Raw genomic sequence first — 24075 nt, 5'->3', positions numbered from 1 at the left:
GCCGACGCCCAAGAGGCAATCTATGCCCTGGCCTCATCACTGGACATTCATCTAGTGGAACAGAGCGCCCTCCTCATGTTGGCCCAGTCTCAAGATACACTCCATGTACTTTCCTCAACACTAGACACTCACATAATAGAACAGGATCCCCTCCTTGCCAGCTATGCTGCTGCTTGGCAGATTCTCTGTGCTGCCAGTCCTGTTACTAAACCTGTGGGGTTACCTCTCTCTCCTAAGAATGGTCAAACCATTTCTCTGTCGCTGCCCGCTAAGGAAGAAGCTGCCACGCTCCCTAATCCTGAGTTAACCTCCCTAAGTTCTGTCCCTGAGGTTATTTCGGTCTTAACCCCTGCTAGTCAGGCTTATGCGTTCCCCATTGTAAATCCCTGCAGTACCCAGGTCAGTGTGTCTTCCCTAGCACCAGAGAATGAATCCTGTTTGCCCTCTTTTCCTAAACCAAAAATTCTAAGCTCTGTTTCCGAGGTTTTTTCTGTATTAACCCCTGCTAGTCTGCTCTGTGAGGTTCCTACTGCTAACCCTAGTATTCCGCAGTCTAATGATAGGTCCCTAGGGCAAGAGGCAGAACCCCCTATGACCCCACTCTCGGAGACTAGCTTCTATTTTTCTGATTCTCAGGTACAGAGTAATTTAACCCTTGGGGTTTTTCCTATGTTAACCCCTGCAGGTCAGCCCTGTGAACCTTCCTTGGTAGATCCCTTTAGTTCGTCAGTCAGGGATACCTCCTTAGCCTCAGAGGATCAACCCCTTTTGTCCTCTGACTCGGCTAAAATTCTCGGGGTTATGCCCCCTGAACTTTCGGCAATAATACTGGCTCCAGTAAAAAGTACTCTGGAGCCGTTTGTTTCTCTAAACCTGTTCGCAGAATCCCTACTCCTAGGTATTTCACTCACCCCGTCTGTCACTCAGAGAGCTGAGACCCCTGCTTCTGAGCATAGACCCCTTTTCGTGGAATCTGTTGTCGTTTCTGATGTCCCAGACACTCCTTCCCAAATACCCACTTCAGAGACCAGCACAGGCGTGGTTACCCCACTTGCACTGTCTGAGTTCTCCTCTTCTCAAATCCTAGGGTTTAAAGCGAACAGTACATATTATGCTCCTTTCCAAGTGACCCCTACTGAGATCAGCGTATCTGCTGTTGCTCCCTCAGTACCATTAAAGTTAGGGCCCTTCTTTTTGAAGGATCAGGCTTTCAAGTTTGAGACTCCCTTTATCCCTGACTTTGTAAATCTGCAGTCCCTTCTCACTGTAGTTAAAAGTTCTCCAGCAGCCGCTGAGTTAAGCTTTGCCGCTGCCAAATCTTCTGTTATAGAAGCAACCTTGCCTAGCTTACTTCTGTCTGTCCTATCTGTGATGCCTATCACCTTTACTAAAATTTCTGTTTTGCAAGGTATTTCTCCTATTAAATCTGTGATACCTGCAATTCCTTTAATCAGTTCCAAAACCCCTGTCACTAAGTCTCCCATGGAGTCTGATGCCCTCACTAGGGATTCTCAGGGACCCAATTCTGTAACAAGCAAGATATCCCTTGTGTCTGTTGGAGAGTTTACCCCAGTTTCTCTCACGGATCATGCCACAGCCTCCGGGATGATTAAAAATGACTTAAAGTCTGGGATGCCCATTCCTGTAATAATACTGTTTTACGCTGATTCGCCCACAGTATTCGGGGTATCCACTACTGACTGTATGTCTACTACCACGAACTCAGGGGTATCGCATTTGGAACGTTCCCTTTTTTCAGAAGATCCCGTCTTTAAAATGGACTTATTTTTCTCTGTGTCTTCCACAATACTTGGGGTACTTGCTATTGACTGTCCTGTCCCAAAACTAGGGTTACCTCTCAAAAAGGTGCCTGGAGCTACCGATGTTAAAGACCCTATGTTTAAAACAGTAACAATTTGCATTGCTTTTCCCACAGTATCATGTGAGACCTGGGTACCTGGGACCTCCACTCCGAAGCCAAGCTCTAGTTCTCTGTCTTCTTTCTCTGTGTTGGAGGCACCCAGCTTTAACCCCAAGACTTTTTTCCCTAAGGTTGATGCACCGCGTAACCGCCTGCCTTGTTTTTTGGATAAAATCTGTTTTCTCACCTTTCAAACAGACTCCTTACTCGCAGGTCTCTGTGCGGTGCCCAAAGTGCCCGTTCTGTATGGCAATTGGCCTCTCCCTAAGACGAAGACACCCTTACTGGACCTCGTCGCTTTACCTGAAGCGTCCGTTCCTGTTCTCTATGGTTCCACTATGGGTATAGACATGCTTATTATGTCCTTCGCCAAAGCCACAAATTCGGATTTCATTCTCTCTAAAGATCACAAACCAAAGGAAGCGGATCCTTCTTCAACTGCCAGTACCATGACCAAGAGTTGCATACACACTGCTACAGACTCTCGCAAATTGCTTGGGATAGCAACCCTGCTTGGTATCAAAAGTACCGCTGCAATAGTGTGTAGTGAACCCTCCCGCCCCATTCCCTTGCTAACCACCACCCGGAATTCCTTGGAAGCTAAAGACTCTCGCAACTTCCTCCGTGCTGATTTCACCAAAGACATTGCCTTCTCTGAAGGTCCCTCTGCCATTTTTGTCCGACAATCTGTGTCCTGTGTCCCGTACTCTTGGACTATTACTATGCACCGGACACCTGGCTACTGTCCTTCCGATGTTCCCATTCCGGAGCCCTCAGGTCCCATTGTCCATGTACCAAGAACTGCAGTACCACCGCTGTCTTTCATGGCACTCGCCAATGTACATCTGGATTGTGGACCTAATTCTCGCCGGAGACACTTCAGGAACAACTCAATGTCTCCCAGACCTATGAATGGTCCTGTTCACCCAGGCTTCTCACCCAGTGGTGGGGGTACTGTAAGGAATCCCAACAAACTATGGGCTTTCAACGCCACCTCTCGCCTAAGGAGGTTTAGGAACAATTCCATGTCCCCCAAATCTGTGATGGATCTTGTTCGTCCGGAGGTCTCACCTGAAGGGGGGGGTACTGTAAGGAATCCACTACTGGCTTTGACTTTTGCCTTGCAGACCTGTGCAGTTGCAGGCTTCCTCTGGCAATCTATGGCACAGGTGCTGCCTCTCATTGCAGCTTTTGCCCTGTGCTACTTCATTGGAGGAATTCTCACACACCCTCCTCCTGTGATTGGATCTCCGCCCTTTATATTCTAGGCGTTGGTTCTGAACCAGCGCCGAGCATAACTATTCATATCTCTATGTTACTGACTCTGCCACAAACCACCCCAGGCCTCTCTCCTAGCGTTCTTACCTTCCAAGTTCCTGAGTATCCAGAGGCCTGGTCCTGGACGTCTGTGCTGAAGCGTTGTTGCCAGCACTGGCCTGCTGCTATCTCCTTGCAGTGGCCTACCCCGGACGTCTGTGCTGAAGCGTTGATGCCAGCACTGGTAACTGCTGCATTCCCTCCTAGCAGTAGCTACCCTTCCTGTCCTGTGGCCTGCCGCTATTCTCCTGTAGTGGCCTATCCTGGACGTCTGTGCTGAAGCGTTGATGCCAGCACTGGTACTGCTGCATTCCCTCCTAGCAGTAGCTACCCTTCCTTTCCTGCGGCCTGCTGCTATCTCCTTGCAGTGGCCTGCCCTGGACGTCTGTGCTGAAGCGTTGATGCCAGCACTGGCCTGCTGCTATTCTCCTGCAGTGGCCTACCCGGGACGTCTGTGCTGAAGCGTGTTGCCAGCACCGGTACCTGCTGCATTCCCTCCTAGCAGTGGCTACCCTTCCTTTCCTGCGGCTTGCTGCGATCCTCTTGCAGTGACCTGCCTTGGACTTCTGCGCTGAAGCGTTGGTTCTTCCCGACGCTGCCCTGCGGTGAACTTCGGCCAGCCTGCTGTCTCCTCCTGCTGAGATCGGCGTCATGGGCCGAGGCCGCTCCTCGCGCAGAAGCCACCCCCGCGCTCACGCTCCTAAGCTGAAGCGGGGCACTCCTGATTTCCTGTTGCCGAACTCCTGCTTCATTAACGACGATGCTGCCTTCTCCAATCCTGACCCTGCGATGTACGACTATGAACTGCGCACTCCGGATCAGTCTGCGTGGACTCAGGTCGGTGATTATATAACCCCACCTCAGCCCCGCGGTCCGGTCCCGGTTTGTGGCGAGCATCGGCGTAACACCCTCTCCTGGTTGTTTCCTCAATAATTTGGATCATGTAATTGTCTTGAAGGAACCCCAAAAACCTGTTTCCTATTGTTGTAATGCTAATCTCATTGCCCCAGTCTATGTCTGGATAATTAAAGTCACCCATTATGCAAACATTAAATAGTTTTGATGCCTTCTCCATTTGCAAAAGTATTTTGGCTTCCTCAATCTCACTGATATTTTGTGGTTTATGGAATTACATGCTACAGCGTCGGTCTCTATGAATACCGTAATTAAAGAAAACAGTTACAAGCTACTATATCGGTGGTATTTGACCCTGTCCAAATTGAACCAAATATATAGACAGGTATACTCATGTATATATATTGATGTAGAGGTATATATTATACACACTTTTACACCATGAATTACTGTCCAATGCATTGCTGGCCCCTCTGGCAGCAAAGGGGTTAACATATGTGTCCAGCTGCTGGCCATTTATGATGCAGAGGAGACTGCATGAGAGACTGGAAAAACACACACACAAGGAGAGGTCACAGATATAAACCTGTCAGTACTCCTTCCAGACAGCTATTCACTGTGCCCTCTCACACATACACTTCCTCCTGCTAAGTGCTCTTAAGGAAGATCTATTACAACCAAAGGATGACTATTCAAGAAGCATAAAGCAACCTGTTCTATCCAGGGTTACTTTTGTGGGGGAACTGAGATCCGCCACCTTTTTTTTAGGATTTGACAGAAACTGCATACAGCTATGAATGAAAGGACTATGAATGGGGTGGGATACTAACTGGGAGTAGATATATGCTTTTTCTAACACATCTTTTTTGCATTACTTATTGTAGTTTAGATATACATTCATGTTTCTCGTAAAGTTTTGGCACTCTTTCTTGCAAACTCAGCGCTGGTTATACATGTCGGAAAACAACTTTAGTGTTTCTACTTTCTTTATGTTGTAATGTTAGCCCTTCTTAGCAAGTCCTTTGAAGTTGCAACATAGTAAAAGAACAGCGGCTTGTGGCAACATCTCTGCTAATGCTTATTTCATCGTTTAAAGGGGCAGTCCCTCCTAGGACTAAAGTGAACTCATGACAGTAACATGTTAAATAAGTTAAAGCAGCAATCCGGCCTAATTTCCACCTTTTCATTTTCTTTTTTTACAGGTTTCGGATCAGGGTGTCGCCCAGAGCTGAACGGCATCCACCTCCCCCCCGGTTCCTGAGATACTCCCCAGCGTAGTTGCCAGTTTACTGGATGAACGTGCGCAGTCATCCAATCCTGTGCCGCGACTTCGCCGGCTTTCTACTGACTTGCGGGATTCTGCTGACATTTTTAATTCCTTGATCCGAGATAAGACACCACTAACTAAAACCATAAGCATTTCAGGAACCAAGGGTCCTCTCAAAATTGCAGGGTTCAGCTCCAGCGGACGCCCTCTCACCATCCCGCACCCCCAACTCTAATTCTGTAAAAAAAAAAAAATCTATGCGGAAATAACATTTTAAAACACAGGTAAACGGGACTGCAGCTTTAAACAGAGGCGGTGTAACATAGCACTACTTTTTATTTTATCACACACAGAGTACCACTAATCTTTGTTTATTTTAAAAGACAATGGGAGTTATTTGGGAAGACCTCTCCTGCTTGTTGAGCCCCTGGAAAGTACCCTTCTCTTGATTTGTTCCTTTTCTCTTCTAGAGAAGTATTTATGATATTATCATTCATCAAACAGGTGGCGTACATATGTAACTGATAAGATAGAGTTACATTGTTCCCGGTAAAGAGAAACATCTATTCCTTTTTAACAAGAAGCAATAAAGTTTGTATTTTCATTTTGAAGGTGCTGATATTTTTTTATTGTTCTTATATTTTCACACTGACAAATTATTTAATCTTTTTTTTTTTTTGATAAAGGAAATATTCAGATTTTAGTCTTACAGTACATCATGCAGACAATGGAAGCAACGCTGCCCACAGAATTCTGCAGCAAGGAGTCGGTCTCCAGAAGAACTTACAGTGTACTTTTGTTGTCTGGAGCACAAGGAGATAAAGTGACCTTCCCAAGGTCACAAAGGGGAACTGTCCCTTTACCATAAGGTATTGGATGAGAGATTTTCCTTCTGGATCATGAGATGAAAAACCCACACTGTAAACCGCTGACTATCTGGTTTCCTGAGTATCCAAATCCCGCAGGGGAAGGAAAGCTTTGCACTAATGGTGTCAGCATGACTTCCACTGCCTTTCTATGGGGGCTTGTTAGAAAGCTCATTCTCTCACCCATACTGATGACAAAACCACATTACAGCTTTTTTGTGTAGGGAGGGGTGCGGGGGGAGAGAAGTTTTAACCGCTGTGTTCATGCAAACGCTACAAAAACATCCATTGTTTAATCTACGCTGCGTAGACATTCACACATGTGCATTGCAGGCTTTCCTTGGCCTCTTTTCAAATGGAGTTTGTTTTAATTGATTGCTACAGCCCGACATCTGCTCTTGCCCCTCCCTATACAGCAGATTGCCCTCCGAGACTGGAGGAAGTTTTATTCAAAGTTCCAAGAGGCCAAAGTACCACCACAGAGGGAACTTGGCAAAGGGCCGCAGTATCTTCTTTTTCTTATTATCTTTTATTTGTATGGCGCCAACATTTTCTGCCGCCCAGCGTATCTTTGAAGTAAGGACACTGACTTTGAGGAGGGTGGACACAGTTTGAATGCCAGTGTCAAATTTACTGGCGCCCATGTGCATGTCACTGTTATATGAGGCATCAAAATTAGATTGCAAGCTCTTTGGGACAGTGGCTGCAAAAATGTTATGTACAGCGCTGTGTACAGGGTCATAGCTATATAAGTGCAAAAAGTGACGCATTATCTCCCTTATTCTGTATGCTGCGATAACACCGACCCAGCACTATAACATGGAAAGCTCCATTGACTTTAACGAGGCCTCCTGTGTGGTGCTATCGCCGATTACAGAATTAGGCCATGTTTATCCGTGCGCCTAACACCGCGCGACGCCAAAATAAATGCACTAAGTGCGCGCGACCGAGGCAGCCAAGTGCGCGAATTTAGAGCAGATCCAAGAAATTGATTTTCTCGAGTGACGGCCACGCCACGGCCACGTTACGTGAGTGGTTCAGCCAATGAAGGCGAATTGCTCGCGTGACATCATGGCCACGCCTCCCTGTCGCCTCCCAATGCCTCCTGCCTGGAGTGCAGGTTTTGGGGCGTGCGCATCGCCCTGAGGGAGAGCGTGTGCGCCCTGCCATATCAGGTATAATCGCAGCCTTAGGCCCAATGAGGGTTCAGTTGCATGTCATTACCCGAAACCCTGGATGTAGTTGGAGTACTGTATGATGTGTGGTTATCAGGGGAAGGAAGATGCAGGGGACCTGTCTGAGATGTGAATGCGATTATACGTGTTCTTTATCATTACTGTAGCTTCATTGTGAAGCCCTCCTTTCTTCTTTGGAGAAACATGCTGAAAACAACTGTCTTGGAACTTTTTGTGAGTCTTCTCACCTTTGGGTGCACCATGACATAGCTAGCATGTCCTTAGGTCTGGCACCCCACAACGTACTAGCTAAGTCATATGCTATTTGCTACTGTAGTTTTCCAGCTGGCGGTTGCGTTCTGTGCTCCTGTGACCACTCCACAGGTCCTCAAACCTGCTTCATTCACCCAATTGTCATATGTCAAAGTGGATACGCTTACAGACAAGGATTCTGGGTAGTGACATGCAAATGAGTACATCAGAGCTTGCCAATCTAGCTTCCTATCCATTATGACATGCCTTCCCTAGAAGAGCTTTTGCTGCAGCACCGATAAATCCTAACAATATAATAAAAAATTCACATACTATAAAAATGATCAAAAACAAGAACATTTGTTATACTTTTTTATTTTAGTGTAAAGTCCTAATAGTCCCAATAAAAAAAGTCGAACTCAATTGCTTTTCAAAACACAAGGGCCCAGATCCAGATTGGATAGTCCCATTATGAATGGGAGGAAAGGCATGCTAAATAGTAGCACCCTTTTGTGCATCTGGGCCAAGGATGTTTAGACAACAATCAGAATGTGTCCTATTTACAAAATCATTATACTTTTCAGTTTACTAAACCCCCAGTAATATTTTTATATAGTTGATTCATTGTTATTGTTTATTCTGTGTACATACTTTATAAATGGGATAAACACAACCCAAAACACAGACATAACCCTCAACAGACAGACATACAAAATACACATTATTTATACACATAAAAATAACTCCCACACACTATACATACATAAATCACAAATTACAGTAACTGACACACAAAGTGTACAGACACACTAGTTGGGTATCACTACCATGGACTGTAATAGAGTGAATTATGATGGGTATAAATGAAAACAGCATCTTACCTCTTTCACACTGTGGTCCAGTAAACCCGTAAACACAGGCACATCTGTTGGGACCAATGCAACGTCCGCCGTTCTGACAACCGTTTTCACAGACAGCTGTTGGGGTGAAAATTTATTTTGGTGATTTATAAATATGTGAACTTTTTTTTGGGTGTATATATATATATATATATATATATACAGTAGCTTGAGAAAGGACCGGGAGGTCCGAAACATCGCCCCTTCCTGTCTTGTATGTACCCCTGATGCTTGTGATAAATTAAAGCGTTCTACTTTTGATACTAACCAGTGAGGGCTGCGGATCTTTTGCATTTTTGTTTCATCTATTTTTGTTGCTGGACGGTGATCCTTGTAATAACAATAACAGTAATGATCCAAAGGGGATCGAAAAGAGTACCCTGCACTGCAAGCATCCCGACTACTAAGATAAGATCAGTGATTTGACCTATTTTTACCAATTTGAGTGCCCTGAACATTCTTGTTTTGTGTGTATATATATATATATATATATAATATAATCACCAACCATGTACACTGTGCTTCCACAGTTTCAATTTAGAATACAGGGAACTAACCCCCTTCTGGATTTTAATCCCCCAATATGAACTCACTGAGCCTGCTTGGGCATCCTGGAGGCAGATGGAACAGTCAAAATGTTATAGGGGTTGCAAGTGTTCTTTATTACTTTATATTGATGTTAAAGTGGATAATGAAGCAGTTAGAGGAAGAGTTATATGGAGCGGTTAGGGGAGAAGTTAGAGAAGGAGTGTTTATAAGAGCAATTAGCAGAGAAGCTATAGGGAGCGGTGATAGAAGCAATTAGTGAAGGAGTTATAGGGAGTGGTTAGGGAGGAGTTACAGGGAGATGTTATAGGGGCAGTTAGGGGAGGAGTTATAGTGGAGGGGTTATAGGGAGAGGTTATTGGTGCAGTTATAAGGAGTGATTTATAGGAGCAGTAAGGGGAGGGGAGGAGTTATAGGGAGCGGTTATAGAGGCAGTTAGAGGCGTTATAGGAGCAGGGAGGGGAGGAGTTATAGGGAGCGGTTAGCGGTTATAGAGGCAGTTAGAGGCGTTATAGCAGCAGTAAGGGGAGGGGAGGAATTATAGGGAGCGGTTAGCGGCTATAGAGGCAGCTAGAGGAGTTAGAGGCGTTATAGGAGCAGTATGGGGAGGGGAGGAGTTATAGGGAACGGTTAGCGGCTATAGAGGCAGCTAGAGAAGTTATAGGAGCAGAAAGGGGAGGGGAGGAGTTACAGGGAGCGGTTAGCGGTTATAGAGGCAGCTAGAGGAGTTATAGGAGCAGAAAGGGGAGGAGTTATAGGGAGCGGTTATAGAGGCAGTTAGGAGTTATAGGAGCAGAAAGGGGAGGAGTTATAGGGAGCGGTTATAGAGGCAGTTAGAGGAGCAGTTGCTAATTTCCGCATTATAATTAGATTCATCAAAGTTTGCGTCTGTAACTTCTGCAATTTTCCTTTCTCTTTGCATGAAATAACTCCACAAGGTCTACGCTGCTGTTAACCTCCGTGCCCAAGGAAACAGAATCAGATGGAAGAAAAAGCTCAAATTCCAAATTTAGTGCATTTGACACAGACATAAATTGACACATCTAAGACCAAACTTGTTACATGTCTGTCTCAGGTCATACTTGAAAAAAGAGAGGTGACTCAATATTTTTTGTTCCTGGTAAAATATTTTATGAATAGAACATTTAAATAATGTGTCATATAATCCCTAGAGATCTCTCTGTGTCTAGTTGTGGAAAATCAAATGTCTTTGCAGGATTTCTAACCATGGGAAATTGGTGTGGAATAAAATCCAAGACCTTCAATTCCTGGACATGGGAATTTTCCCTTTTTATTATTTTTTCTGGTGCAATGTAACAAATGGTTTCCTTTTCATGCATATTACAAACTTGATAAGATGCCAAGATGAAACTAGAAAAGTGCAGTGAAGTTGATAGACTTGGACTGTCTGCATATAAGAAGAAGGAACAGATGCAGAGTAATTGGAAGGCTGGAACTGGCTGCCATCCAAAGCCTCGGGCCCATGTTCAGTCCCCATCATATGTCTAGCCAATAAGAGATAAAAATAAAAGAAGAATCCTACAAGAAAATGAATTGGGTCTAAAAAAAACTCCCGCTAAAATAATTGATTGAATAATCTGTTGAAGAGGATTTAAAAAAAAAAAAAAACTGCATCGCATGGCAACTACCGGGGTAACTAATATAATCACCCACCCCCCACTAGACTAATGGTCAATAGCTTTGCTCTACTAGCCACTAAAGTGGCCAAGGGGGATAGATAGTGTAGCCCATTTTCGTCAGCTGGTCATGGAATTTGATTAAAAAAATGCGTTATTTTTAGCAATACAACGTTGATGCATTGTACTGTAAAAATAACACTTTTTGGGAGTGGCAATACCTCGTTTTTGGAATACCGGAGCTTGATATATCTGGCCCAATGTGTTTTATTAAAGGGATCTCTTAAATAAACCACATTGCTCCTCTTCAAGACCACTGAAGTGCCATTTTTGTTGTTTGTATTCTACAGCTGTACCTATTTAATCCAGGTGTAACCATTGTACCTATTTCTGCCTGTGCGAGTGAACCGAGAAACATAGCTGAACCTTCAGCTATTTACAGCAGCTTTAATATCAACTAATAATTTGATAAATTAGTGTTACAGTAAAGTTGTCACCAATTCTATTTTATGTATCTATAAGTATGTATATAAAATAAATCCAGGAACACGTGATGTATTTTGTCAACTGATCTTTCCATATAATAAATTGCATATGTTACGGTGCTTAAAAGTCTCTGTAAAGCGCTACGTAAAACTAGCAGCACTATACAAGGACAAACAATTATAATTATATTATTAATAGGAAGTACTCACCAGCAAGATCCCATATCCCAGCTTACCATAAAAAGTTTCATGTGCCCAATGATGGAGGGTCGGCAAAAATAGAGAAGTTTGATATGCACCAATTTTCATGAGCTTTTGTGTTTCTCTATCAGTACTGTTATTGATTATTTTAAAAAAACGACTGCAGCTGCTGCAGAACCTCCTCGAGAGCTGTTAATCACTACTGTGCTTTCCAAAATTGACCCAACCCCCCTCCCCCCTCCCTTGCGCTATAAAAGTTATTTTGGGCCACAACATCTGCAAGCAGAGTGATGATTGACAGCGCCTCTTCTGAAGAGGTATATACAATCATTTTTCTTCTGATTACAATACAATAAGTTGGCTTCTGGTAACACTCTTGTTACATATACCACAAGCTATGCTATAAAGAGGTAAATACTTACGCTGTCCGCAGTGAGTCCCAGAGTATCCTTTCTGGCAGCTACAGGAGTCTTCGCTGCAACTTCCTCCGTTCATGCACCTCACGTTACAGTTCAGGACTGCAGGGAGAAAGGCAGGAGAACAAGGTGTCTATTAGCCTGTAAAACTACAAGCACCCAACCACTGAAACAACACAATCACAAAAGTAATAAGAATGTATATGGGCCAAATGTGCATTCCCACCTACAACCAAAAACTTCCAATGGTGGTGACCTGTTTAAGGAACTAATTCTATGTAATTTATGTATTTTTACAAAAATCAAGCACCTAAAAGTATTGAACTTTTTTTAAGCTTGTTTGTAATCATGATGATCTGAGACTTGGGAGGGGTTTTGATTTCTTCTGGCTGCTCCCTTTTCTGTGACGTCGCCATGGGCTGAGCAGGAGTTTGCGCCGGCAACGCCCCCTCTCTTTCCTTCCTCATTACCTTTATTACAGTATACTAGTATGGCCAAGTTGGGGAAGATCTCAAGAAAAAAAGTTGATTGAAAAGCCCCGATGAAAAGAAAATTCTTCTTTAAAACACTGAAATATTAGCTTTAACCTTTTCAGTGCCGGCATTTGCTGTCGTGTGATCGCTCCCGCAGTGATCACATGACTTGCCGCCGCTCCCTGGCTGACAGAAACGGAGGTGACTCCACTTCCGTTTTGATCAGGCAGACACTTTTAGCCCAATCATCCCCTATAAAACAAATATATACATCATAAGGACACTCTAAAGCAAGGGTGCATAAATTGGGGGGATTTTTGGGGGTCGCAGGTCGTTGCAGAGGCCCCGTGCTCTTCCTCAAGGCATTTAAATTAAATGCCGGGGGATCGTGTGGGCCCCTGTAACTTACTTACCGGGATTCCAAAGCCTTGTTGTGCCGCGTCGCCATGGCAACGCGGCGTCAGGGGCCACGTGACGTGACATGATCCTGCGGCGTCATTTGCCGCCTGTTGCCATGGCAACGGGGTCATGTGACGTCACCCGCAGCGTCATTTGACGCCAGTAAAAAAGTAAGGGGGGCGTGAACACCTGAGGGAGCAGACAGGGAGCGTAGCTCCAAAAGTGTGCGCTCCCCTGCTCTAAAGGATAAAACAGCAATCCTGCCCATTTCACCCCCATTTAAAGGATGGGACACCCTCTACAATTCAATATGCCGTTTTGTTCTCCAATGCAACCTTTCTTGTCTTGCCTTCAAATACTTTCTGGGAAAGCTACCCATCTATCTGACAAGCTCCTCACCCCTACCACATGCAGCACTTATCATCTGAGATCAGACTCCAAAAGACTGTTAATGGTCCCAAGACTCAACAAAGTATCCGGCCGTTCCTCCTTCTCTTACCGTGCACCCCAAAACTGGAACAGTCTACCAGAGACTCTCACATCCACCACCAGTTTAAGTTCTTTCAAATCTAAGGCTGTCACACATTTTAATCTGGTGTGTAACTGTTACATACGCCCATAATATATATTTTCTTTAACTGTGCGTGCAATGTCTTGTATATAATGTATACTCTGTTCATTATGTAACTGTATTTGTAAACATGTACTATTTGTTTTACTCTGTGCCCAGGACATGCCTGAAAACGAGAGGTAACTCTCAATGTATTACTTCCTGGTAAAATATTTTATAAATAAATAAATAAGTAACCACATTGATTTCAGCTCCAGGGACCCCCCTGCCTCCCGAGATATTTACCTCTGTAGGGGGTGCCGGTATCTCTCTGGTCTTTAAATGTCCTGGTCACGCTGGCCAAAAGGAAGCCACAAGGGATAACATCACGGCTTCCTATTGGCCGTGTAACGTGGGACATTGACGCCGCCCTTGCGAGAGCACAAACCAGCCCAGCCGGAGCTGCTACCAGCACACACTGTGGAGGTCCGTCTCTCAGGAAGCAGGGGGTTCCCGGAGCTGCTACCAGCACACACTGTGGAGGTCCGGCTCTCAGGAAGCAGGGGGTTCCCGGGGCTGCTACCAGCACACACTGTGGAGGTCCGGCTCTCAGGAAGCAGGGGGTTCCCGGGGCTGCTACCAGCACACACTGTGGGGGTCCGGCTCTCAGGAAGCAGGGGGTTCCCGGGGCTGCTACCAGCACACACTGTGGAGGTCCGGCTCTCAGGAAGCAGGGGGTTCCCGGGGCTGCTACCAGCACACACTGTGGAGGTCCGGCTCTCAGGAAGCAGGGGGTTCCCGGGGCTGCTACCAGCACACACTGTGGGGGTCCGGCTCTCAGGAAGCAGGGGGTTCCCGGGGCTGCTACCAGCACACACTGTGGGGGTCCGGCTCTCAGGAAGCAGGGGGTTCCCGGGGCTGCTACCAGCACACACTGTGGAGGTCCGGCTCTCAGGAAGCAGGGGGTTCCCGGGGCTGCTACCAGCACACACTGTGGGGGTCCGGCTCTCAGGAAGCAGGGGGTTCCCGGGGCTGCTACCAGCACACACTGTGGGGGTCCGGCTCTCAGGAAGCAGGGGGTTCCCGGGGCTGCTACCAGCACACACTGTGGGGGTCCGGCTCTCAGGAAGCAGGGGGTTCCCGGGGCTGCTACCAGCACACACTGTGGAGGTCCGGCTCTCAGGAACAAGGGGGTTCCCGGGGCTGCTACCAGCACACACTGTGGAGGTCCGGCTCTCAGGAAGCAGGGGGTTCCCGGGGCTGCTACCAGCACACACTGTGGGGGTCTGGCTCTCAGGAAGCAGGAGGTTCCCAGAGCTGCTACCAGCACACACTGTGGGGGTCCGGCTCTCAGGAAGCAGGGGGTTCCCGGGGCTGCTACCAGCACACACTGTGGAGGTCCGGCTCTCAGGAAGCAGGGGGTTCCCGGGGCTGCTACCAGCACACACTGTGGAGGTCCGGCTCTCAGGAAGCAGGGGGTTCCCGGGGCTGCTACCAGCACACACTGTGGAGGTCCGGCTCTCAGGAAGCAGGGGGTTCCCGGGGCTGCTACCAGCACACACTGTGGAGGTCCGGCTCTCAGGAAGCCGGGGGTTCCCGGGGCTGCTACCATCACACACTGTGGGGGTCCGGCTCTCAGGAAGCAGGGGGTTCCCGGGGCTGCTACCAGCACACACTGTGGAGGTCCGGCTCTCAGGAAGCAGGGGGTTCCCGGAGCTGAAATCAATGCGGTTCAGCTCCGGAGACCCACTGTTTCAAACCTAAAAAAGGAGTGGGAAAGGGTGGGATCACACAAAATAGGAGCAGTTGGGATTGCTGCTTTAGGTCTTGTTACATTTATTTAAATGTATATTTTAATTAATATTTGCTACATATGGTCCTTACTTCACTTGTATCTTAGGAGGGACTGACCACTTAGGCTGCGTCCATAGTATGGCAGATCGCATGGATGCGTCCGCACGCTGAGTGAACAGACTGGCTTAAGGCAGTGTTCGCGTCTATGCGGCGTGCGGGCACGCAGAAGCGGGAGGGTGCGCGCGTTGCGCAAGAAATCAGTTGAAACGGATTTCTTGGCGCAACAGGCCGGTCACATGAGCGATTCACCCAATGAAGGTGAACCAGCTCCGTGATGTCTGGAACGCCCCTAGACACCCCCCCGCACGGCTGAAATTACCATGGACGCAGCCTTAGAAATCTTGCTTCAACCAGTAAAGCAGAGGATAATTTGTCACTGCATGAGCATCCTCTTATAGCAGTTAGGATGGGTACTTGTCATCCCATGCACTGGGAATTCCCATTCTAAGACAGATGCCTATGTTGTTTCTCTCCCCTTATGGTGGCTGGAGACAGCCAAGACACAGGAGGTATATACCGCTGAATTCCTTTATGTTATCAGTTACTAACTGAGCTGTGATTTATCCTCTGACCGCAGGAATGTTATGTGAGATACAGAAGAGAGCTGTAAAAATATAGTTGTTGCTAACCCCAGCAGAGCATGCAATGAATAAAGCCAGGGGCACATCATGGTTTCATTTACAAACCGGATTGTCAATCTTGCTTGCTTCCCCCTAAAGACAAGGTCAGCAGATTTACACACCCTACTTGTTGCATGGCCAGTTAGTGAAGGGGAGGAGGGTGGGGGGGGGTCAAGGTGAGGGATGGGGGGTGAAGGTGAGGAAGAGGGGGGTGGTGGTGTGAGAGGAGGAGGAGGGGGGTTGCAACAATCTTGGAAGTAGTGGGAGAGAAGCATTAATATCAGTACAGCTCGCCATGTATGATGTAGGTATGTTATTTATGAATTATCTGATCCATTATGTAATTTTTTTCTATATTTCACTCCACGTATGCACCAATTTACAATATTTCATATTCTATTTCGTTAAAAATGCTAAGAGGGCGCTCAATCCCCAAACCCCTCCCCAGAATTTTTTACGAAATAGAATATGAAATGGTGCAAATTGGTGCATACGTGGAGTGAAATATAGAAACAATTACATGACGGTCTGATAATTTATAAATAACATACCTCCCCACCGACTTTTCGAGCGCGCCGCATTTTTCACCGTTGTGTATGTACACACATATACATTACCTGCAGCTCCCGGCTCTATAGACAGGAAAAGCATGCGGCACGCGCGTTCGCATGCAGTATTTAACAGCCCTAAGACAGATCTGGAACCCTACTTTCACCCTATTATTTCTTAGCATACAATGTTTCCACTGCAGCCAGGGATTCTGGGAATTACATGCAAATGCGCACACAGTGTCACCTTTTACTTCTTGTCTTTTTTAACATGGATAAGCTTATGCCTGCCGTATAACACAGCTATTTCAGCACAGCCTGGGTTAAAGAAGTGCATGGCCAGTAACCCTACTCACAGACAGCTTTACTACCTTTGGGGTCTCATCAGTGTGAGGCTGGGTACTGGCTTTACACTGTGAAGCTGGCTAGTGACTACACCCCGACACAAAATCTTAAGACATACTGTATTTCTAAGGAAACCAGTCACACTGATAATATACCCTGCAACTGTACCTATTTAGCAGGTACTGTTTTGCTTTTATGACCTGTATCTTTAAATTAATTTGTAGCTGAACCTATTGTACCTATTTCTGCTAGTGGCTGACCCTCTGGAGTCTGGACCTTCAGCTAATTAAAGCAGCTGGGAGATTGATGACTTATCTGTTAAGTAGCTGGTGTGGGGGGAATTTGATACCACTTAGTTTGTGTGTGTATATAAGTATAGACAAATAAATCCATAAATACACATATTTTATTGATAATATCTTTGCAGATAGCAAATTGTCCATGTTATTGTGCCTCCTTCAGTGGGGTCACTTGGCTGAGAGCACCACTATCCAACAATAAAGTGTACCTGTTTTCATGTGCCAAACATTGGAGGATGTGTTTGAATTATTCTTTATTTGGTACCTGCTTTGTAGAAGTGTCCCATTAAATGTGTGCATTTGACCTCATTGCTGCAACTAGTTAGCACAAGTGTAGGAATTTCACTGCTGTTTGTTTACGTAACTTGTTGTTTTGGAAAATTTTGCTCACTTTTTTTCTCGCGGTTGATTTTTTAGATGCGGTTTTCAAACCAACGCAGCTCTAGTGTTTTCAATTAAAATGTGGTTTTGGTATTGTTTTATTGTGTCAGTGATGAGGGAGAGAGGAAAAAATGCCCCAAGAACATTTTGTGATAGTAGAAGTAGTGTTGTTTTCCTTTTGTTCTTTTACAAGAGCAAATGTTTGCCATATTGTGAACCTTTAGTGTCCAAGAATAGATTTTTGTACATAGCTGGAAAGCTTCAGGGACCCCTAGTTGGCGAGATTCAAGTATGTAAAATGGCGGTTCAAATCTCCTTCGCTACACGACCCAAAAGGAAGCTGCAACATCATCCACTGTGACTTTCTAATGGCCTGCGTGACGCTAGGGATTTAAACAACCCAGAAAGTACCTGTGCTAGCGTTTCCCTAGCTGAAATTAACACTGTTCAGCACCGGGACCCTCTGCTAATCACCTATGTTAAGGGAAAGAAAAAAAAAAGCAGTGATGTCGGGAGAGGAATTGCTATTTTGAAGTGGTCTGTGAATTTATATGCAAATAAAACAATAAGAGACTGCAAAGAATTGCTACTAAAATTGTGCATGGGCTACATCAGGGATGCTCAAGCCCCTTCAACAGGTCAGGTTTTTAAGATATCCCTGCTTCAGCACAGGTGGCTCAATCAGTACCAGCTTCAGCACAGGTGGCTAAATCAGTCAATGCCTTCGGAACAGGTGGCTCAATCAGAGCCACCTGTGCTGAATGTGGGGTATCCTGAAAACCTAACCTGTAGGGTGGGCTTGGGGACTGGAGTTGAGCATCCCTGTTCTACTGTACATCATGAAACTTATCAAGAAAGACTAAATTGCCTTACTATGTACAGCTTGGAGGAGAGAAGGGAGAGGGGGGTATGATAGAAACTTTCAACTATACTTACTGTATGAAGGGTTTTAACAAGGAACAGGAGGGAAGCATATTTCAGGGCTGGAACAGGAAGCCATGCTCTGAAGCTGGAAGGTGGCAGGTTACGGGGAAATGTGAATTTGTGGACGAGCCTCCCAACAGCATTGATAGAGGCTAATACAGTAAGGAAATTTAAAAAATGCTTGCACTGGACATAACGCAATCTTAATTATGACAGAAAACAAAGAATAATATAGTCTAGTAGCGTCTAAGGCTTGAGAGGTGATAGGACAATGGGCAGAATAGATGAGCCTAATACTTCTTATCCGCCATTTTTTTGTTTCTATGACTTTTGCAGGGGTTGTATAGGTCCACATTAGTGCAATTGTTTTGCACCCCTTTTCCGGCTCCAAAACTAAGGTGAAACCAGCACCATATTTATCAGAGAAAACAAATTGGTGAAAGTATCATCTTTGTCCCACAATGATAATTTCGTTACATGGTTAACCCTCTATTGTCAAACTCGAAGGGCCCAAGGCCCAAGGGCCCAAGGCAGTGATAATGCAGGGTACTAAAGCTAATCATCAACTGCATCATTTTGGAATAATAATTGTAATATTTCAGTATAAATATAACCCAATGGGTTTCTTGTGGACCTAAGAAGTTGTCTAACTTGCCTATCCACTACCACCATTTGTGGTCTCAAGGGTCCACAGTATGCTGACTGCTGAGATCACAAGGTAACACTAAAGGGTCAATACCAGTTAGCATGTAAAAAAAAAAATTACCACTTCCACTGCAGCCAGGGATTCTGGGTAATGACATGCAAATACACACTCACAGCGTGTAACTTTATGCAATAAAACAAACTACATAAAAATGAAGTACAGCAACTATGTGGCTGGGTTTTTTTTTCTTTGCCAATTCAAATTAAATGTATTTTCATTTGGGCCTCTGAATGGGGGTAGAGGATGTCAATCAAGTATTTATGCAACCTCCAGTCCACCCTGTCCCTGTCCCTGTTAGAGCCAAGGGGGAGTGCAAACTCCTGTTAAACACTAGTGATATCAGACAAAGGGCGCAGCCAGAGGAGATCACACCCTTCTTCAAAAAATATATCTATGGGGCTTATTCATAAAATTTCGCTCGGAAATTCCCATTAATTAATTTCGCTCGCAATTTCCCTGCGATGGTGGCCCCGGCTGGAACCATCGCTGTTTAATGAAAAGCCCCCGAAGTGTCTGATTTATGTAACTCCTTACAGGTGTTCCTGCCATTGGGTTCATTTAGGAAGGAATGGCCTTTCATTGACAAAGAAAAGTGAATGTCTGTCTGATTTATAGAGACAGCCAAACTCATTGAGCAAAAACATCACAGTGAAGGAGGATTTGGGGATAAGAAGAAAATGCCATGAAATCTTTCACTACTAGGAACTCCCAAGGTCAACTGTCAGCGGAAAAAGAACATCAGGTTTGAAAGAAGAAGGAAAAAAAAGTTCCCCGAGGGTTAAGAACAGGTTGTTTCTTCAGCTGCAGACTTTTTCTAGGACTAAAATAATCTCCTTTTTTAATGTTCCAAAATATATATATATATTATTTTTTTTAAAGCTGGATAGTGTGCGTGGAATCAACATGAGCCAAACTGTTCCTGATTCAATCGGTTTAACCCCTTTGCTCCCAGAACCTGGTTTAAAAGCCAGTTGACAGTCCCATCTGACCTTTAACCTCCCTGTGTGTCTCACGGTATCCAAAAAAAGTAATCCTTTCAGAGCCAGACGGGCCTGCAACACATTGCTCGGTTACTGTACCAATGACAGTGACATCTTTAATGGGTCACATCTGGGTGATTTGTGCCTTTCTTTTTTTTATATAACCAAAATCTGAAATCTATTGGGGCTTATGTATTAAAAAGGCAATCCAAGCAGCTTATATTAAAAAAATACAAATGTAATTTTTTTTTTTTTTTTTTAATATGTGTAACCTTTGAATACCTTTTATTGAAAACTAATCACCTAAACTGCTGATCAATTGGGTCTCTCGTGATCGATCAGCAAAGATCATGTTCCCAGGGTTCACTAAATAGCTGCCTTTCAATTTCAAATGAATCCTTCTGTCAGTGCAAGTCAGCAGCTACAATGTATTCTTATATTACTAGGGTAACATTACATGTTACAGTTTGCAGCTCAAATGGCTGAGAAAATTGGCAACAAATTATCACAAACAGGAAAGTGTTATAAAGATCTTGCACTGCTGGGGAGGTTAAATAAACCCTGCTACAGAAATCAAAGGATTCTCAGTATATTAAAACACATCAAAACTGGCATAAAGAGTTGAATTTTACAATAAAAAAGGGTAGTACGTATTATCTAATACTACAGAACTGACTTATTTAAAGAAACACATGCAGGAAATTGCTTGGATTGCTTCATTAACAGGTGCTTTGAAACGGTTCTGTGTGTCATCACTGTACTGCTACAAAGTAATCCAGACCTCAATAAAAATGTGCGTGGTATGTATGTAGGTCCTCATGTCACTTCTTACATATGACTTATAGTTTTGCTGATTGAAGTGACTCGAATAATACATAAATATTTCTTATAATAGCCATGCCGTGCAACTATGACATTTTGTAAATGTACATATTGAAAACTTCAGTGCTGCACCAAAAAAATGTATCTTGATGAGATACATAACGCAGAATTAGAAGCCCTTTAAGTGGCTGACAATATAAACAGACTTTTACGGATCTATGCTGGGTTCTGCTTGGCGGATGATTGTGACGCAGGTTCAACCATTTTGTTGTTGTTGCACAGATACTGTTTTTTTAGTACACACGATTTATATTTGTGCATAATGTGCATATCATTTGTTTGCGCCAGTATACCCAACTACAACGATTTTTGACTCTTAATGTTCAAAAAGGGTCACACCCTCCCAGGACTAATATGAACGGATGGCAGTGGCAAATTTAATAAGATAAATGTAAGAAATTAGCACTTTGCTTTAAAAAATAAATAAGATAAGCTTACGCATTGGGTGAAATCAACTGTCAATTTTATTTAGAGCAAACAAATGCTTTGGATACTTTGTTTCAATCTTTACCTAATCTCTTTTGTGATAAGACTGTTTGCGTCTTTGAGTAAAATATAATTCCTCACTGTTCTGCCTTTTGTTCTAGGTGTGTAAAGTAATTAAACTATGGTGACATACAGTAACTCATTTAACAGATAGGAGTGCGGCACTGTATAAGGTTCTGATAAGAATGAATATCGCAGGGGGCCCGAAGAAAATAATACATTTTTCACGCTAAATAAAAAAGCTTTACTTTAGGGTGATTTCATTTATTTTAAGAAGCTGATTCACTTGATAAGTTAATTAAACTATATTTAATCTTTGCCACAATTAAAAAGACGAAGAACAGAACTCCAGGTGGTCAAGTGGCACTTATGCATTCATATCTTATTTATTAGTAAGTGGCACATATGAATTCATATTCATAGCTTATTTATTTCAGATAAAATACATAGACCGGGTTCACTAAGCTGCGAAGCAGGTTATCGTACCCCGATCCGGCGTTAACTGCAATTCAAGTCAATAATGGCAGTTAACGGCGGATGGTGTACGATGCTCCGCATCAAGGTGAATATTTAGTGAATATTGGCCATAGACCGAAGAAAAATGGCAATTTTCATATACTTGGCTCAGGGTCCTTTTTTTCACTCCCTCTCTAAACAATATGTTACAGACCCAATGCAGTGTTGCTATGTTCCTGTGTAAATACTGGGTTACTATGGAAGTACGTGGCAGGGCTTATTGAAACACCTATTTCAAACTATTGCATGTTAAATTTAGTGAGATTTCGGAGGGAGGAGAATTTAGCTAAAAAACGCAGCAGCCAAATAAGTGTAAATTCTCCATCCAAAACTGTAACACTAAAAGTGTCAGTCTCACATAGGACCAAAGGGACCTAATGACAGTGACATGTTTAATGGGCCAGAGTGTTATTCCCAAGTAGCACAACATTGTCCTACACTGCAGTAATGATGGAGACATGTTTAATAGCTAAAAGACTCCGTCTCACATAGCATCAAAGTTACATATTTAATGGGAGTCAGTCCTATGTAGGTCCAAACTGACCAAAAGATCAATGCTGATTTAATTGGTTAATCACCTCCTTACAAATGAACTATATAAGTGTGTGCGAGCGAGCGTTTAATTGGTTAAATGTTGATGATTTGTTCCTTTTTTTTTAAAGCAGAAAAGCATAAGGTTTCCATGTTAACCAAATAAATAAATAATAAATAAACAATTTGATTATTTACGATCTTTACTTAATGTCTAAGGGGTCTATGTATCAAAGCAATTTTGGAGCAAAACCAGGGCGTTTTCACCCTGCAACATTTTACAAAAGCATTTTGCTGTAATTGTGCCTGGCCTGCCCCAGCTTGCACCTTGTGGTGTGTCTGTTCATGTCTGTCCATGAGAGGTTGGGGAGGAGTTACATGCTGCACAGATTATAATGAGATGCATCACAGTCTGCATCTCTCTGCACCTCTCTTTCTGCCTTTTATTATGTCCCAAAAATCCTCCATATCTGAAACCATTTTTCCGAGAGAAAGAGAGAGAGCGAGCTTTGCCTATGCAAACCCCTCCCAAGTATATACTAAGATTTTGGTTTAAAACAATACGCAAATCACACAGATATAATTCCTTAAAGCTGCAGACCAACCAATATCCTACATGTGCCTTTTTTAATAAATCAGTTCTGTAATATAATAAAATACTTTGTAACATTTTTTTAAACCACTCTGAATTACATTTTTTTTTTTTTTTTTTTTTTACTTAAATTTTTATTAAACATTTTTTTTCATACAAAAGAAAAATTAACAAAACATATAACATATAAAAGGGGGGATAGGGGAGGGGGGGGAAGGGATAGCATTTGTAAAAATATAGCATTGTACACAACAATTTAACTGTCACATATATCACTCTGTTCCAAGTATTCTAATCTATGTATGGGGATATACCTGCATGGCGAAACCAAGGAGCCCAAATCTCAGAGAATTGTGAGGTCGAGCCATTCAGATAGGCTGAGAGTTTTTCCATATAAACTATATGCCAAATTTTATTGTTTATTTGGTTTAAGGATGGGGGGGCAGGTTGTTTCCAATTTTTGGCAATTGTACACCGTGTAGCATTTAACATTTGGGTTAGTACTCTAGCTTTTTTTCGGGGAATATTGGCTATTGGCTTGCCTAACAATATATATACTGGGTCATGTGGGACAGTGATATCTAGGATCTTGTGTATTAAGGTGAACACTTCTGTCCAAGTTTGTTGGATTTTGGGACATGACCAGAATATATGCAGAATATCCCCAACTTCGCCACAACCACGCCAGCATAGTGGGGAGACCCCTGGGAGAAAAGAGTGCAGTCTGGCAGGAGTCATGTACCATCTGTATATTACATTTTTGATGTATGCTAATGTAACAAGCATTTTTGTTTCTATAGCAACCATTTACAAAGTCACATCTCCTTCCGAAACAGGCTCTGGCACACCCCTTTTTGAGCCCTGCCCTCTCTCTAGCAGTGCACCAATTGTATCTAGGGACTGTCTGGTCACATGATCTTCCCCACAGAACTTTGCATCTTTGGTCCTCTTCTGCTGCACTGACAGCCATTTAGTGAACCCCTGAGCCGCATCTTCGTTGATCGATCATAGGAGAACGGATCGATTGGCAACTTAGCTGATTACCTATCATTGTGTGGATTGAATTGAGGCATATATTAAAGGGGAAAAAATAAAAATATAAAATAAAAACGGGCAGCTTGGACTGCTGCTTTAAAGCAGCTGATCATGGTG

At 43.9% G+C, this 24075-nt stretch overlaps 1 protein-coding gene across 1 annotated transcript in view; it reads right to left on the bottom strand.

Annotated features, from left to right (window-relative positions):
• The window catches only part of FBN3 (fibrillin 3), a 181428-nt gene that overhangs the window by 109871 nt on the left and 47482 nt on the right, over nt 1–24075 (bottom strand). The window contains exons 5-6 of the mRNA XM_075611661.1: nt 11844–11939; nt 8535–8630 (exon numbers count right to left, since the gene is read on the bottom strand). Coding sequence (XP_075467776.1) covers nt 8535–8630; nt 11844–11939 — 192 coding nt within the window. The remainder of the gene's footprint in view (nt 1–8534; nt 8631–11843; nt 11940–24075) is intronic.

This window comes from Ascaphus truei, chromosome 8, assembly GCF_040206685.1.
Source record: "Ascaphus truei isolate aAscTru1 chromosome 8, aAscTru1.hap1, whole genome shotgun sequence".
Lineage (NCBI taxonomy): Eukaryota > Metazoa > Chordata > Amphibia > Anura > Ascaphidae > Ascaphus > Ascaphus truei.
Note: the sequence above shows the minus strand (reverse complement) of the source record. Positions and strands in the feature narration are given on the sequence as shown.